Source organism: Euprymna scolopes, chromosome 21, assembly GCF_053919585.1.
Source record: "Euprymna scolopes isolate OS-2025 chromosome 21, ASM5391958v1, whole genome shotgun sequence".
NCBI classification, from domain to species: Eukaryota; Metazoa; Mollusca; class Cephalopoda; order Sepiida; family Sepiolidae; genus Euprymna; species Euprymna scolopes.
In genome coordinates, this window is record NC_136502.1 from 109,046,585 (window position 1) to 109,066,659 (window position 20,075).

Consider the following 20,075-nt stretch of genomic DNA (forward strand, 5'->3'; position numbering starts at 1 on the left):
CAAATATATATATCCACATACATACATACAATTACATACACACACACACATATATACACCTTGTACATGCAAACATACAGGCATATATATGCACGCACACACATATACACATATACATACATACATACATACATATATTGAAGTTGACATGCTGTAGATGTTTAGCTGGATTTATACGATCTTTAAGACATGTTTTCAAACCTACTTATTTTTAACATAATGAATCTGTCATGGGAACCATTCATGCATGCGCAATTGTGGAACAGTTAGCAAACAGATAAAAATCCGACGATCCCCACATACCAATTTTTCAATTTTGACCCTCTTGGCAACTTAACACCTTCCGTTTAGTTTTTTATGGTCCCTGGGAACACCAGGTGTCCCTGCTATTATTAAAATCTGACATAGTTCCAAGTGTGTGAGATTTCAAGCAAATTTCAAAATGCCATGTAATATTCTTTAGAATTGTCACTTAGGTTTAGATAAAAACTGACACCAAGTCTCCATTATTGTTAGATGGAAATTTTGATACTGACATCAGAGCTGCTACACTGTAGATCAATGTTTTGTAAGCCGGCATATTGGAAAAAAAAAAATAGTTTTTAGATCAATCCTCACTCAATATTCTTTGTACTTAATCTACTATAATAATTCAAGGTTAAGATTTGTAAATATCATTATGCATAAATAAGCAAAAAAAAAAAAATCTATCCAATATAGAAAAATATGCAATTCTGCAAAATTCCATTTTTTTGATTCCATGTAAATCTACAGCGGAATATCTGAAGGGAATTGTATTAGCATTTTGTACTTTGCTTTCAGCAAAGCGTGTAATACTCTTTTGCATTATAGACTTCATGTAAAACTGGAGGAAATTGAGTTTAGTAAAAAAAAAAAAAAAAAAGTAATCTAACATATAAAGTTATCTTGTCGGACTTTCAAAATCAGGCAGACACGAATAGTATTTTATCGATCTTTGCTTATAACTAGCCAATTTTTAATTTTTCTTATTGTAACATGTTATTACTGTTCTGAGGGTAGTAAACACCCCTATATTCGTGATAATTTGGATTCGTCTGGCTCTATGTGTTTAACCGCTCATAGTGAATACCAGGACTCTTTCACCTTAATGTTGTGACCCTTTAACAGGAATACAGCAATAACTTACTTAGCTACAATTTACTTGATAAATTACTTATGCCAACCCAGACAACTATTCATGTGAAACACTTTAAAATATTCATTAAAAAAAATAAAACTACATTTTAAATTGAATAATATAATAGGAGTTGTGTACCTTAGGTTTAAAAATGTACAAACAAAAATAAAAGAATGACATGATTTCCCTGCATCACAGGTAATGCCGGATGCATACAGCTGGTGTTTAATATTTTAAATAATTTTCTGGAGAATTTAAAAAACAAAAACAAAATTCAATATTTTACATTGGATGATTAATTTCACATATAAGTTTGTTTACCAAAATAATCACCCACTTCCAGGGCACCCAGCAGCATTCGAACAAGATAATATTTTCAAAAAATACTATCTTGTTTGGAAGTGGGTGATCATTACCGCCTAGTTAAATAAAAGAGGGAAATTTTTTTATTGCATTTCCTATTTAAATTGAAGAAAAAAATGTTTTCGAATATTATCTGTTTTATATCTCCAAGAAAGAAAAAAACTAAAAAATTAAAAAAAAAAAAAATACAACTATTAAAATATTTACTTCATAAAAGTTCACCTGTTTCACTTCAAAAAAAAAAAAAAAAAAATGACCTAGTATATTTCTATCTGATATTAGGTATATGTATATAGATATATACACGGTGCCTTTTCCAGACTTTTTTCGTATGGACTCTTGTATCGACAGTACACACATATAACTCTAGTCCCCTCCGAAGTAATCTCCTCCAGCTGCAATGCACTTGTTGTACCGTTCCAACACCTGCTGGAATTCCCCATGAAAGTCCTCATGTGAGTGTGTCTCTCATCACAGCCTCTTTCATCTCCTCACATGTCTCATAACGACAGCTTCTAAGGTTTTCCTTAGGGAATAAATAAAAGTCACAGGGATCAAGGTCTGGACTATAGGGAGGGTGAGGAACTGTCTTGATATCTATCTTGGTTAAATAGTCTGTGACAAGGATGGAGTTGAAGACTGCATCCTCGGAACAAACATTGTGCAAATCTTCCGCATATTTTGTTCTTCACGAATAATTGTGTGTACAATGCTCACACTGACATCAAACTATGCACTTACTCCTTATCCATGCAATTCTTTATTTGGCCAATCAATTCTGGTGTTCTGACTTTCTTACTCCTTCCACACCTCTCATCATTTCTCAAAGACTCCCTGCCTTCCTTGAATCTCTTATGCTATTCAAAAACTGATGGTCAATTCATACAAGATAGTCCAAAAGCAGTCTGAAGCATTCCATACGTTTCTGTGGCATTTTTTTCCAAGTTTAAAGCAAAATTTTATTTCATACTAGCATGGGTGCCCGGCGTTGCCCGGAGGTGTATGCTGAGTAAAACAAAACAAAACAAAAAAAAACGGTCAATTTTTTTAACTTTGTCCCCTATTATGACCCCTTAACATACATTGTTTTGGGCTCAAATTGAGTTATTAAGTTAGATCCAAGTCCAAGGAACCTATCTAAAATTTCAAGTGTTTAGACCCAAAATTGTCGGAGGAGTTTGGTAGAGTTTTTCAAAGATCAAATCGTTGAACTTTGACCCCTTAACAGCCAAATTTCTGGCCGAAAACCGATCACATCGATTTTCCCAAAATCTCAGTACCCTATATATTTAATTTCGAGTCTGTAGACTGAAAATTAACAGAGTTATTGCGAAGGAAAAGACAGACAGACACACACACACACACAGACACATTCACTTTTATAGATATATAGATTGTTCTTCTAAAGTGTTCTCACGTCCATATTGCATTTTTAAAATTCACCAGCTGTGACAATCAGGCTTTAGTAGGTTGTATTCTAATTCTTTCTGTAGATGTTCATTTGAACCCGGAACCATAAAAATTGATCAGTCATCTCATAAGATGTATAGCAATAACATATTGAATTTTCAAGAATCTACAACAATTTTAAACACTTGTACAAAAAAATGTCTGGAAACTTATTGAAGGCACCTCGTATGTACAGGGTAATCTAAACTAATGAATGGATCATTATAAATTTTGGAATGTATATTCTAGGTAACATAGAGAGTAATGTAGGGCATCATATTTTTGTAAACTTTTACATCTAGTGAATACACCCACCTTTACTTATACCTACATACTTACATCTAGTGAATACACCCACCTTTACTTATACCTACATACTTACATCTAGTGAATATACTCACCTTTACTTATACCTACATACTTACATCTAGTGAATACACCCACCTTTACTTATACCTACATACTTACATCTAGTGAATACACCCACCTTTACTTATACCTACATACTTACATCTAATGAATATACCCACTTTTACTTATACCTACATACTTACATCCAATGAATATACCCACCTTTACTTATACCTACATACTTACATCTAGTGAATATACCCACCTTTACTTATACCTACATACTTACATCTAGTGAATACACCCACCTTTACTTTTACCTACATACTTACATCTAGTGAATACATTCATCTTTACTTTTACCTACATACTTACACCTAGTGAATACACCCACCTTTACTTATACCTACATACATACATCTAGTGAATATACCCACCTTTACTTATACCTACATACTTACATTAGTGAATACACCCACCTTTACTTATACCTACATACTTACATCTAATGAATATACCCACCTTTACTTATACCTACATACTTACATCTAGTGAATACACCCACCTTTACTTATACCTACATACTTACATCTAGTGAATACACTCACCTTTACTTTTACCTACATACTTACACCTAGTGAATACACCCACCTTTACTTATACCTACATACTTACATCTAGTGAATACACCCACCTTTACTTATACCTACATACTTACATCTAGTGAATATACCCACCTTTACTTATACCTACATACTAACATTAGTGAATACACCCACCTTTACTTTTACCTACATACTTACATTAGTGAATATACCCACCTTTACTTATACCTACATACTTACATTAGTGAATATACCCACCTTTACTTTTACCTACATACTTACATTAGTGAATACACCCACCTTTACTTATACCTACATACTTACATCTAATGAATATACCCACCTTTACTTATACCTACATACTTACATTAGTGAATATACCCACCTTTACTTATACCTACATACTTACATTAGTGAATATACCCACCTTTACTTATACCTACATACTTACATCTAATCAATATACCCACCTTTACTTATACCTACATACTTACATCCAGTGAATACACCCACCTTTACTTATACCTACATACTTACATCTAGTGAATATACCCACCTTTACTTTTAATTACATACTTACATTAGTGAATACACCCACCTTTACTTATACCTACATACTTACATCTAATGAATATACCCACCTTTACTTATACCTACATACTTACATCTAGTGAATACACCCACCTTTACTTATACCTACATACTTACATCTAGTGAATATACCCACCTTTACTTATACCTACATACTTACATCTAATGAATATACCCACCTTTACTTTTACCTACATACTTACATCTAGTGAATATACCCACCTTTACTTATACCTACATACTTACATTAGTGAATACACCCACCTTTACTTATACCTACATACTTACATCTAGTGAATATACCCACCTTTACTTATACCTACATACTTACATTAGTGAATATACCCACCTTTACTTTTACCTAAATACTTACATTAGTGAATACACCCACCTTTACTTATACCTACATACTTACATCTAGTGAATATACCCACCTTTACTTATACCTACATACTTACATTAGTGAATACACCCACCTTTACTTATACCTACATACTTACATCTAGTGAATATACCCACCTTTACTTATACCTACATACTTACATCTAATGAATATACCCACCTTAACTTTTACCTACATACTTACATCTAGTGAATATACCCACCTTTACTTATACCTACATACTTACATTAGTGAATATACCCACCTTTACTTATACCTACATACTTACATCTAATGAATATACCCACCTTTACTTATACCTACATACTTACATCCAGTGAATATACCCACCTTTACTTATACCTACATACTTACATCTAGTGAATATACCCACTTTTACTTATACCTACATACTTACATTAGTGAATACACCCACCTTTACTTATACCTACATACTTACATCTAGTGAATACACCCACCTTTACTTATACCTACATACTTACATCTAGTGAATACACTCACCTTTACTTTTACCTACATACTTACATCTAGTGAATACATTCATCTTTACTTTTACCTACATACTTACACCTAGTGAATACACCCATCTTTACTTATACCTACATACTTACATCTAGTGAATATACCCACCTTTACTTATACCTACATACTTACATTAGTGAATACACCCACCTTTACTTATACCTACATACTTACATCTAATGAATATACCCACCTTTACTTATACCTACATACTTACATTAGTGAATACACCCACCTTTACTTTTACCTACATACTTACATTAGTGAATATACCCACCTTTACTTATACCTACATACTTACATTAGTGAATATACCCACCTTTACTTTTACCTACATACTTACATTAGTGAATACACCCACCTTTACTTATACCTACATACTTACATCTAATGAATATACCCACCTTTACTTATACCTACATACTTACATTAGTGAATATACCCACCTTTACTTATACCTACATACTTACATTAGTGAATATACCCACCTTTACTTATACCTACATACTTACATCTAATCAATATACCCACCTTTACTTATACCTACATACTTACATCCAGTGAATACACCCACCTTTACTTATACCTACATACTTACATCTAGTGAATATACCCACCTTTACTTTTAATTACATACTTACATTAGTGAATACACCCACCTTTACTTATACCTACATACTTACATCTAATGAATATACCCACCTTTACTTATACCTACATACTTACATCTAGTGAATACACCCACCTTTACTTATACCTACATTCTTACATCTAGTGAATATACCCACCTTTACTTATACCTACATACTTACATCTAATGAATATACCCACCTTTACTTTTACCTACATACTTACATCTAGTGAATATACCCACCTTTACTTATACCTACATACTTACATTAGTGAATACACCCACCTTTACTTATACCTACATACTTACATCTAGTGAATATACCCACCTTTACTTATACCTACATACTTAAATTAGTGAATATACCCACCTTTACTTTTACCTAAATACTTACATTAGTGAATACACCCACCTTTACTTATACCTACATACTTACATCTAGTGAATATACCCACCTTTACTTATACCTACATACTTACATTAGTGAATACACCCACCTTTACTTATACCTACATACTTACATCTAGTGAATATACCTACCTTTACTTATACCTACATACTTACATCTAATGAATATACCCACCTTTACTTTTACCTACATACTTACATCTAGTGAATATACCCACCTTTACTTATACCTACATACTTACATTAGTGAATACACCCACCTTTACTTATACCTACATACTTACATCTAGTGAATATACCCACCTTTACTTATACCTACATACTTACATTAGTGAATATACCCACCTTTACTTATACCTACATACTTACATCTAATGAATATACCCACCTTTACTTATACCTACATACTTACATCTAGTGAATATACCCACCTTTACTTATACCTACATACTTACATCTAGTGAATATACCCACTTTTACTTATACCTACATACTTACATTAGTGAATACACCCACCTTTACTTATACCTACATACTTACATCTAGTGAATATACCCACCTTTACTTTTACCTACATACTTACATTAGTGAATACACCCACCTTTACTTATACCTACATACTTACATCTAGTGAATATACCCACCTTTACTTATACCTACATACTTACATCTAATGAATATACCCACCTTTACTTTTACCTACATACTTACATTAGTGAATACACCCACCTTTACTTATACCTACATACTTACATCTAGTGAATATACCCACCTTTACTTATACCTACATACTTACATTAGTGAATACACCCACCTTTACTTATACCTACATACTTACATCTAGTGAATACACTCACCTTTACTTTTACCTACATACTTACACCTAGTGAATACACCCACCTTTACTTATACCTACATACTTACATCTAGTGAATACACTCACCTTTACTTTTACCTACATACTTACACCTAGTGAATACACCACCTTTACTTTTACCTACATACTTACATCTAGTGAATATACCCACCTTTACTTATACCTACATACTTACATTAGTGAATACACTTACCTTTACTTATACCTACATACTTACATCCAGTGAATACACCCACCTTTACTTATACCTACATACTTACATCTAGTGAATACACTCACCTTTACTTATACCTACATACTTACATCTAGTGAATACACCCACCTTTACTTATACCTACATACTTACATTAGTGAATACACCCACCTTTACTTATACCTACATACTTACATCTAGTGAATATACCCACCTTTACTTTTACCTACATACTTACATTAGTGAATACACCCACCTTTACTTATACCTACATACTTACATCTAGTGAATATACCCACCTTTACTTATACCTACATACTTACATCTAATGAATATACCCACCTTTACTTTTACCTACATACTTACATCTAGTGAATATACCCACCTTTACTTATACCTACATACTTACATTAGTGAATACACCCACCTTTACTTATACCTACATACTTACATCTAGTGAATATACCCACCTTTACTTATACCTACATACTTACATTAGTGAATATACCCACCTTTACTTTTACCTAAATACTTACATTAGTGAATACACCCACCTTTACTTATACCTACATACTTACATCTAATGAATATACCCACCTTTACTTATACCTACATACTTACATTAGTGAATATACCCACCTTTACCTATACCTACATACTTACATTAGTGAATATACCCACCTTTACTTATACCTACATACTTACATCTAATGAATATACCCACCTTTACTTATACCTACATACTTACATCCAGTGAATACACCCACCTTTACTTATACCTACATACTTACACCTAGTGAATACACCCACCTTTACTTATACCTACATACTTACATTAGTGAATACACCCACCTTTACTTATACCTACATACTTACATCTAGTGAATATACCCACCTTTACTTTTACCTACATACTTACATTAGTGAATACACCCACCTTTACTTATACCTACATACTTACATCTAGTGAATATACCCACCTTTACTTATACCTACATACTTACATCTAATGAATATACCCACCTTTACTTTTACCTACATACTTACATCTACTAAATATACCCACCTTTACTTATACCTACATACTTACATTAGTGAATACACCCACCTTTACTTATACCTACATACTTACATCTAGTGAATATACCCACCTTTACTTATACCTACATACTTACATTAGTGAATATACCCACCTTTACTTATACCTACATACTTACATCTAATGAATATACCCACCTTTACTTATACCTACATACTTACATCCAGTGAATACACCCACCTTTACTTATACCTACATACTTACATCTAGTGAATATACCCACTTTTACTTATACCTACATACTTACATTAGTGAATACACCCACCTTTACTTATACCTACATACTTACATCTAGTGAATATACCCACCTTTACTTTTACCTACATACTTACATTAGTGAATACACCCACCTTTACTTATACCTACATACTTACATCTAGTGAATATACCCACCTTTACTTATACCTACATACTTACATCTAATGAATATACCCACCTTTACTTTTACCTACATACTTACATTAGTGAATACACCCACCTTTACTTATACCTACATACTTACATCTAGTGAATATACCCACCTTTACTTATACCTACATACTTACATTAGTGAATACACCCACCTTTACTTATACCTACATACTTACATCTAGTGAATACACTCACCTTTACTTTTACCTACATACTTACACCTAGTGAATACACCCACCTTTACTTATACCTACATACTTACATCTAGTGAATACACTCACCTTTACTTTTACCTACATACTTACACCTAGTGAATACACCCACCTTTACTTATACCTACATACTTACATCTAGTGAATATACCCACCTTTACTTATACCTACATACTTACATTAGTGAATACACCCACCTTTACTTATACCTACATACTTACATCTAGTGAATACACCCACCTTTACTTATACCTACATACTTACATCTAGTGAATACACTCACCTTTACTTATACCTACATACTTACATTAGTGAATACACCCACCTTTACTTATACCTACATACTTACATTAGTGAATACACCCACCTTTACTTATACCTACATACTTACATTAGTGAATACACCCACCTTTACTTATACCTACATACTTACATCTAGTGAATACACTCACCTTTACTTATACCTACATACTTACATCTAGTGAATACACCCACCTTTACTTATACCTACATACTTACATCTAGTGAATACACCCACCTTTACTTATACCTACATACTTACATCTAGTGAATATACCCACCTTTACTTATACCTACATACTTACATCTAGTGAATACACCCACCTCTATTTATACCTACATACTTACATCTAGTAAATACACTCACCTTTACTTATACCTACATACTTACATCTAGTGAATACACCCACCTTTACTTATAACTACATACTTACATCTAGTGAATACACCCACCTTTACTTATACCTACATACTTACATCTAGTGAATACACTCACCTTTACTTATACCTACATACTTACATCTAGTGAATACACTCACCTTTACTTTTACCTACATACTTACATCTAGTGAATACACTCACCTTTACTTTTACCTACATACTTACACCTAGTGAATACACCCACCTTTACTTATACCTACATACTTACATCTAATGAATACACCCACCTTTACTTATACCTACATACTTACATCTAGTGAATACACCCACCTTTACTTATACCTACATACTTACATCTAGTGAATACACCCACCTTTACTTATACCTACATGCTTACATCTAGTGAATACACCCACCTTTACTTATACCTACATACTTACATCTACTAAATACACCCACCTTTACTTATACCTACATGCTTACATCTAGTGAATACACCCACCTTTACTTATACCTACATACTTACATCTACTAAATACACCCACCTTTACTTATACCTACATACTTACATCTAGTGAATACACCCACCTTTACTTATACCTACATACTTACATCTACTAAATACACTCACCTTTACTTATACCTACATGCTTACATCTAGTAAATACACCCACCTTTACTTATACCTACATACTTACATCTACTAAATACACCCACCTTTACTTATACCTACATACTTACATCTAGTGAATACACCCTTCTTTACTTATATCTACATACTTACATCTACTAAATACACCCACCTTTACTTATACCTACATACTTACATCTAGTGAATACACCCACCTTTACTTTTACCTACATACTTACATCTAGTGAATACACTCACCTTTACTTTTACCTACATACTTACATCTAGTGAATACACCCACCTTTACTTTTACCTACATACTTTCATCTAGTAAATACACCCACCTTTACTTATACCAGCCCTAAAAATTAAAAATAAGTTAGATACAAAAACATCCAATAAAGAAAACAATTGCTCACCATTAAATTTCGAATTGCATGAAGTAATATATTTTTAAAACGATTGGTGTGTGTGTGTGTGCGTGTTAGTAATATGTATTTGCTGGTAAAATCCAGCACTATTAAATTATTACAATTATGAATTATAGAATATATAATCTAGGCAGCAGGAGGACTTTATCTTTTATGAATGGTGTGCCACCGAAATCGTATCATACCCTCTCTAAAAATGAATTAAAAAAAACATTAAAATTTCAAAATGATGCTATATTTATTGTCGGGTATTCTACTAGGTAAAGTATATCGGAAAAATGCCTTTAGGAAACAAACTTTGTTTAGCTTGCATTTAGATTAATTTTTGTTACCAAAACGGACATAAACAATGTTTTTTTTTTTTTAGAGTTTAACCTATTTCATACTGATATAATGTATTGTGTGCTAAAAATAAATAAATTAAAACAAAAATAGTCTTTCTTATTTCGAATTATTAAATTTAAAAAGTTATTCTAGCAAATTTGAAGGTTCTTAGTGACCTTTGCATGGAATTTTAACTTGATTAAATAAATCGAAATAAAAAAAAAAAAATTTTACTTTATAATACTTTGAAAAAATAGCACGGGAACATATCAATGGTTCTCATTTTTCTTATTTCAATTTATTTAATCAAGTAAAAATTTCATACAAAGGTCCATGAGAACCTTAAAATTTGCTAGAGTATATTTTAAAATTTAGTAGTGTTTATATGAAGTTTTGATGATCTAGGCTAGTGGTTGACGGCGATCTTCTGTTTAACTAAGATGAATGAACTAGTCAAGCATGAAAACACAAGGAGACTTTGCTGAGTATTCTTCAAGGTTTTATTGAAGAAAGAACTTATTTATGGAGAGAGTTTCCAATAAGTAAAATTATTTTTTTATTCTATATAGGCTTAAGAAATGAGATTTACAGCAGAAAGACGCATCGGTAACACTCACCAAGAATATCTGAACATTATATATAGCAAAATATATAAAAAGATGTGCATCAAGTGGCTTCATGCTTTGTCTGTAGCAATTTCCATGAAAAAATAGTATACAAAGGAAATCACTTTTTTCCCCACCAATGTCTGAAAAAAGAATACATTTTGCTGTTTTTATTCTTTTTTAACCCCCCCCCCCCCAAAGAAATATAAACAAAATTCTCACTTACTTGATAGACACCGCCGTCCATTATTTTCTTTCCGCAGGATCCATCTCTCCTGGATCCTCTCGAATGCATCCGAGATAAGTCACAGTCTCCTTTGGAAGTTCCGGATCCATCCGGCCAATAGGTTGACTGTTGTGAGGAACATGTGTAATGTCCATGTTCGGAGATACATTTGCAAGGTGCATTGGCAGCGTCTCTGCGCGATGCACTCCTCCGATCCTTGCATCGGATGATGCATATTGACATGGCGGCTGTGATGGACACGGATACTGTCACAGCAACCAGCACTATAACAATCATTAGCACAAGATTAATACGTTTATCGCTTTTCGTGTCTATCGTATTTATTATTCTCAGTGTCTTGTTGCTCACAGTCAGTCTTAAAATCATATCGACACTCGCAGAGAGGACTGGAGTGCCACTGTCCTTAACGACAAACTCGAGGTTGTAAGATCCAGTGTCCTGTTTTGTGACCACACGGCTAAATGACAAGAGACCGGTATAATGGTTGATGGTGAACAGTTGCTTGTCGTTGCCGTCCTTTATCTCATATCTGAGAAAAGCGTTTTCCCGACTGTCAATGTCAGATGCTTTCAAAACGGTGATGTTATTTGTGTGATGTGGGTAGTAAAGGACATCTAAAGTAAAAGGGTTAATGCTGGGATACGTGAAGTAGGGGGCGTTATCGTTCTCGTCGCGGACTTCAACAATCACGTCTGCCGTGTTGTTCAAGGAAGGCATCCCATTGTCCTTGACAAAAACTTTGAACTTGTAAATCGCTTGGAACTCGTAGTCCAGCGACATAACAGTCGAAATTAATCCGTCATCAGTGATTTGAAACGGTAAAAAGTAATTGTTATTTATCAGCAAGGAATACGTGAGCTGACCACCGGCCCCTAAATCGAGATCAGTAGCATTAATTGAGCCGACGTGAAAATTTGATTTCTGGTTCTCGGCGATTGAGAATTTAAATATCTCCTCAGAAAACTGTGGTTTCTCGTCATTGACGTCCATGATTTTTATAGTAAATTTGCTCTCACTATGGAGCGGAGGGGATCCTTTGTCTTGACAGTTGATATTTATGTCATGATGATCTTCGAGTTCTCGATCCAATGGATTCTTAACTATTAACTTGTATTCTTTGGTTTCCATACTTAAAAGTTGAAACTTTTCATTAAAGAGGTCGCAACTTACCATTCCGTTTGGCCCCAAATCGGGGTCTGTTACCATGACGTATGCGATAAAACTACGTACGGGAACATCCTCATAAATAGCTGCGGAATTATCTGAAAATTCTGAAAGGAAGTCGACCTTAATTACAGGTGGATTATTCTGTTGATTGATTATATTGACGAGAACTACTGCAACCGAACTTAACGGAGGACTACCTTCATCAGTGGCCTCAACATATAATTTATAAGTCAACTTTTGTTGTCCCAATGAGAACATTTTATGTAAGAAAATTTCGCCAGTGTTTTCGTTTAGTATAAAATGCGTCTTTGCAAGTTCGGAAGTTTTCGAACTAAATTGATAAGAAATCTTGCTATTCTTGTCCGAATCAGAATCCGTCGCTGATATAATAGCAACTGGCATCGTAAGCTCATGTTCGTATCTGAACGAAACATTGTACATATCCTGCGAGAAGACAGGCGCGTTATCATTGACATCTGTAACAGTGATATGAACGTCGAGGACGCTTTGTTTAGCTGGTGATCCACCGTCTTTGGCGATCACTTGTATCAAGTAAGAATCCTGGACCTCTCGGTCAAGTCGCTCTTCAAGAACGATGCTAAGTTTTGAGATGCCGTCCAGACTTTTAGAGACTGACAAAGTAAAGGGGTCATTCATATTCTTTTCCAGTTCGTAAGTGATTTCTGAATTTATTACCCCTGCATCTCTGTCGATTGCATGTGGTATCGATTTCCTCATCCCCGTTGCGTCACCCTCGGAAAAATCAATCTCGACCTTCTTTTCGGGAAATTCTGGTTGGTGGTCATTGATATCCTTTATAATGACTTTAACTTTAAGAATTTTCATGAACGTCTTTGCCTGATGGACAGCAATTTTGATTATCTGCGAACATTCCTTGTTGTTCCGGCAGAGCGTCTCTACATCTAGGGTTTGGGATGTGTACAGTTTGCCTGTCTTTTTGGCAATACGAAACAACTGGACGCTCTCTCCTAGCTGGCTGAACCTGATCAAGTTCCGGTCTTGTAAAGAAGTTCTGTCCATCAGGTGTGAATCAGCAGCTATGTCGCCCACGTAAGTGTTGGGACTTTTTCCTTCGTCCACGTAGTAGGTTAGATCCACGCACAAGGACAAGTGGAGGACAGACAATAACAAGTATACAGATACAAACATCTTCTTCAACTTGGGCCTTCACCAAAGACAAACACAAAATCCATTCAACCCTAAAATTGTCGGTTGCAGCAGATCTGAAAAACACAAGAAAAAAAAAAAGAAAAAAAAACAATGAGATCAGAAAGTCAAATATCTTTACAGATGACTTATTCCCATCTTTTTTTCTTCCAAAATATTTTTTAAATCAACATATCGTAGATGACTAATCCATGCGTATTTGAAAATATAATATACGGAGGGTGTTCCAAAAGTAATGCTTCCTATTTTTTTTTTATTCCGCTCAAATGGATCAGAGGAGATTGCAAATTCTATTGCCGTGATGACTGAACATGCATTCATAACTTGAAAGTTTCACCTCTCTGTTGCAGATATTGACGATGTGAGACTCCAAGAAAACAGCCTCTGTCATGGATGTGCGTCTTTAGCAGAGATGTGTCATCGAATTCCTGGCAAAAGTGTATTGAGAATGGTGGTGACTATGTAGAAAAATAAATTCTGGAGCACAAAATGTTGCCTGTTTTAATGGTACCACTCTCGTTTTTGTCGTTCTTCAACTTTTTAAGTGGAAAAAAATAAATAAATAAGGCTTTACTTTTGGAACTACCTTCATATACAAATTGTTATGATGACTGAACTTATGCATTCATGACCTGAACGTTTCATGTCTCTATTACATATATTGATATCGTGAGACTCTAAGAAAAAAAACCATCTTGGACATGCGTCATAAGCAGAAGTTTCTTGAACTTAGTTCATCCATTCTTGTAATCACACTAGTACTTACTCCGCCCTGTGCTCTAATAGTACGATGAAGATAACAAAACTTGTAGCTTAATATCCCAAAACATTATGATATGGACATGCATAGTCATTTCAAATATTAAAAACATGAAACGACATATATCTATTATATTCGCTGTCTACCTAGCATTGCCTAGTCATAAAATACCAGTAAATATATTTTAATTCATGCAGATTCTGTACATGTTATAGAGCAAATTCTCTATTGATTATTATATTGTACCCAATATATATATATATATATATATATATATATATATATATATATACAGTAATGATTTTAAAAGTTAAAAAAAATAACTTCAGTGCCATCAACTGGAATCGAAACCAAAACATTTAGCACTTCAACATACATCATTACTGTCTGAGCTATCAACAAATAGACAAAAAAAAAGGCTAAAAATATGTATGTATATGCATGCTTTGGAGCCAGCCGATTTACTTATGCCAAAGTCAGCTGTTTTTTTTTTTGTTTTTTTGTTTTTTTAATTTTAATTGGCTAAAAACCCATAAAATAACGACCTGTAAAAAATCCAATCATTTGAGTCCCTTAGCAGTGTCCTGCGACTTTTAGTTCCGGAGGAGATAGAGTTTGAAAATATGGAGACGGACAGACAGACAGACCGACCGACATATAGCCATTTATATATTAGATTTATTTATTATTATTCATATATTTTGAAGTATTTTTACGTGCATAAAAATTATCCAGCCATGTTTGTTCTTTTGTTTTGTGTCAGGCTGACATCACATGAGAACGGTCCCATTCACTATGTGTGATGTAATCGCAATCTTCTGTCTAATGAGACAATGACATTCTGCGCCTAGTCTGGTGCACTACAGTATTTGCTCTGGTTATAAAGCCGAAGTTGGAGTTGCCTCTCTGGATGCAAGTATGGGTGAGTGATAAGAAGACCTAGATTTACCAGAGTCCCCCTTCTGGTTTAGCAAAGTCTGACAGAGAGGCAAGCCAATGTGGCTGGAGCCAGCACAGCTGCAGGATTGCTGAAAAGTTGTTGCACTGCTTCATCATCTGTCTATTGGGACTTTAAACCGGATTTTTCGTCTTAACCTTTGCCTTTTTCAAGATATCCACAAAGGCAGTGAAGCTATTTGCCCATAGCTGGTGAAAATGTGAAAATATTTCCAATTTTGACGAAAATAACAAAGATCCTCATCATAGTTATGGTTGTATCGAAATGAAAGTGGAATCCTTAAGTGATTCTTTTTAAAGATAGTTGGGTGAAAGATAGGCGAATTACGTAATAGTGAAAATTCGAAAATATTTCCAATTTTGATGAAAATAATGAGGATTTTCATTGTAATAATTATGGTTGTATCACCCATAACACATTGAAGATATCAGAAGGTCTTTTATGACTTTATAAATGTTGAAGTCACGTGATGGTGACATCTTTTACAGTAGAGAACATAGACGACTTGTGACCCACGGTTTATAACGGACTGTCGGGACCTGGAAAATTTAATCACCATGAATGGTTAGCAGATTTGAAAAGACTCTCTAGAGAACTCTAACGTTATGACGATCATAATCTATATATCTATAAAAGTGAATGTGTGTGTATGTGTGTGTGTGTCTGTATACATTTCCCTACGCAATAAATCTGTCAATTTTAAGTCTACAGACTCGAAATTTGATATACAGGGTACTGAGATTTGGGAAAATCGAGGTGATCGGTTTTCGGCCAGAAATTTGGCTGTTAAGGGGTCAAAGTTCAACGATTTGACCTTTGAGAACTCTACCAGACTCCTCCGCCAATTTTTGGTATAAACACTTGAAATTTTAGATATAGGTTCTTTAGACATGGATCTAACTTAATAACTTAATTTGAGCCCAAAACAATGTATGTTAAGGGGTCATAATAGGGATCAAAGTTTAAAAAAAATTGACCGCTTTTTTAATTTTTTTTTTTTTGCTCAACATACACCTCCAAACACCCGGGCAACGCCGGGTGAAATGCTAGTAGATTTAAGAAACAATATCTGTCATATTGGCCTACTTCTGTCTTAATAGACTTTGAATGCTCCTTGAAAGGTGTTTGCATGATGAAACGTTTAGAACGAAGCAAGTGTTACGCAATTATCAGCAGCACTTATATTGACTATAAATTCAATGGGAAAAACTAGTCGTTTTTTTTTGTTTTGTTTTGCTTTTGTTTTGTTTTTTGTTTTGTTTTTTTTTGTGCAAAAATGTATTTACGCATTTTGGGATGGTTACCATTTTTTTTTAGTCTTTGGCATGACTTTACTGAGGATTGAACCCTGCTCTCGTACTAGTGCATTGTACGAACCGGAAGTCGATAATTGCGCATATTAAAACCCGGATTTCTCGTAAATAACCACTTGGACTCGACTGACATCTAATATTGCCGCCAGAATATATACTGTTAAAATTAATTTTTCTTTTTCAAATAGTATTTTCAAGTTAAAACAAGTTTTTACGATATTTTTATTTATTTAATTGTTACGTGAAAGTACAGAATAATTACAAAACACCCTCCCCATGTTAAGAATGGCTTTCTAAATAATAACGCTATTATTTCAGCGCGGTAATGTAAATGTACAAGTACCCACCATTGTTGATCCGGCCATACCGGACATTTAAGAAAAATCCGGTTCGTACAATGCGCCAGAACCCCTGATCTCTTGGCGTATTAATAAAATAAATGCTAGTGTTGTACGAACCGGAAGTGCATATTATGAACCGGATTTCTCGTAAATGTCCCCTCGGGCTCAACGGGCACCTGATGTCGCTGACGGAATATGCGAAGCTCCGTTAAAAACGCTCAGAAACCTATTCAAATTGTTTTTTTTTGTTTTTTTTTTTTTTAATTGTATTTTCAAGTTAAATTCAGTTATTTTTGCTTATTAAATTGTTAGGTGAAAGTAAAAAATAGTTACAGAATTCCTTCTCCTCCCCATGTTAAGAATGGCTTTCTAAATAATAACGTTATTTCAGCGCGGTAGCATAGATGCACAAGTACCCGCCATTGTTGGTCCAGCCATACCAACATTCATGAGAAATCTGATTCGTAACATGCAACAGTAACATTTTTTAAGTAATATATATATAATATATATATATATATATATATATATATATATATATATATATATATATATATCGCTGCTGATTGAATTGGATTTTTAACGGCCTTTAACAGGTCAATCCACTTCAATGAAATCAGGGTACGTTTTTGAAATAGATAATATACAGGTTTTCAATAAATAATTTGTATTTGAATAGCATAGAATAGTTACAAAGCAACCCCCCCATTCCCATGTTAAAAATGGCTTTCTAAATAACGTTATTTCATGTCACGTTGGTACAGTGGTAACATCACCAGCTTTGAATGCTACAGTTTTGCTTTCAGTTTCGATTCTAGCTGATGGCACCCAAATACTTTTCTTTACTTTTTAAATCAGGACTCTATAATAATATATACGAAATCTGGACAAATTAAAATATCATATTTAAGCGTATTTTACGACTAGGCAAAGCTGCCCCCCTTTCCCCCTCGCTAGTCAGAGAAAATGTGGAAGAATGATTGAGATGAGGGAAAATGCATTTTCTTTGCGCCACAAAGTGTTTAATAATAACTAGCGGGACCTGTGAAAATTCCACAGCGAACTCATTCCTATGTAATATATTGATGTTGGCATTCTGTAAATGTTCAGCATAAATTGAGACGCCCTGATATTATTGTAGCTCTTTTGTTAAAACTGCAAAAGTATTTATCTAAGCTAGCAGAGACGCCCGGTGTAGCCCGGTCATAAAGTATGCTTGAATATGATATTTTAATTCTTGCAGATTTCGTATTTATTATTATAGAGACAATGTCCTATCGAGTTTTATATATTATGAAGTTGCAATTTCAAAAATAAAAAAAAAATATATCCATATGACTTGAGTGCATCAGCTTGAATCAAAACCGAAACCAAAACTTATTAAAAAAATAAATGTGTGTGTATATATATATATATATATATATATATATATATATATATATATATATATTAAAAGAGATTATTCCAAAGGTTTAATATATTTAAAATCAATTAACCAATGGTAATGTACATATAGCAATAAGAATTTAACCCATGTGAGTTGACTCAAATATTAAGCAACATGATTAACATTTCGGTAATCGAGCATATATATATATATATATATATATATATATATATATATATATATAATAATTTATAAAATATATATGGTGATTAAGCTACACTGAATATTCCGCGTTTCATCCACTCTAGGAATGAAGAGTCCTAGAGTGGATGAAACGCGGAATATTCAGTGTAGCTTAATCGCCATATATATTTTATAAATTACTAATTAGCTCTACCTACGTATTGAGCACTTTTTAAGTAAATACTTAAAGTTTACGCATAAATCTATACTTTCGTATATTAATTTTATGTGAGCAAATTAAGTAGTGTTATATATATATATATATATATATATATATATATATATATATATACTGGCAAAAACTAAAAACAACAAGACGAAATAACCTCATATTTGTGTTTTTTCAGATATTACAATTGTTTCGACATCAACCAGACAATTTTGAATTTTATATTATTTAAAAATTTTCGTGGTTACATCTCATCAGATATGTTTGAAAAAAAAAATACAAAGTTTGTAAGTATCTTGACACATTTTCATTCCGTTAAAACTACGTCGGGCAGTGATTACCACCTCCTCGTGTTT

The 20,075-nt window shown here is 33.5% G+C and overlaps 1 protein-coding gene across 3 annotated transcripts in view; it reads right to left on the bottom strand.

The window, feature by feature from the left end:
* Nucleotides 1-20,075, bottom strand: part of LOC145242990 (protocadherin beta-16-like) — a 161,568-nt gene that overhangs the window by 105,082 nt on the left and 36,411 nt on the right. For all 3 annotated transcript variants that reach the window (XM_080106117.1, XM_080106115.1, XM_080106116.1), the window contains exon 2: nt 12,173-14,604. In XM_080106117.1, the coding sequence (XP_079962243.1) occupies nt 12,173-14,530 (2,358 nt within the window). In that variant the 5' untranslated portion in view covers nt 14,531-14,604. The remainder of the gene's footprint in view (nt 1-12,172; nt 14,605-20,075) is intronic.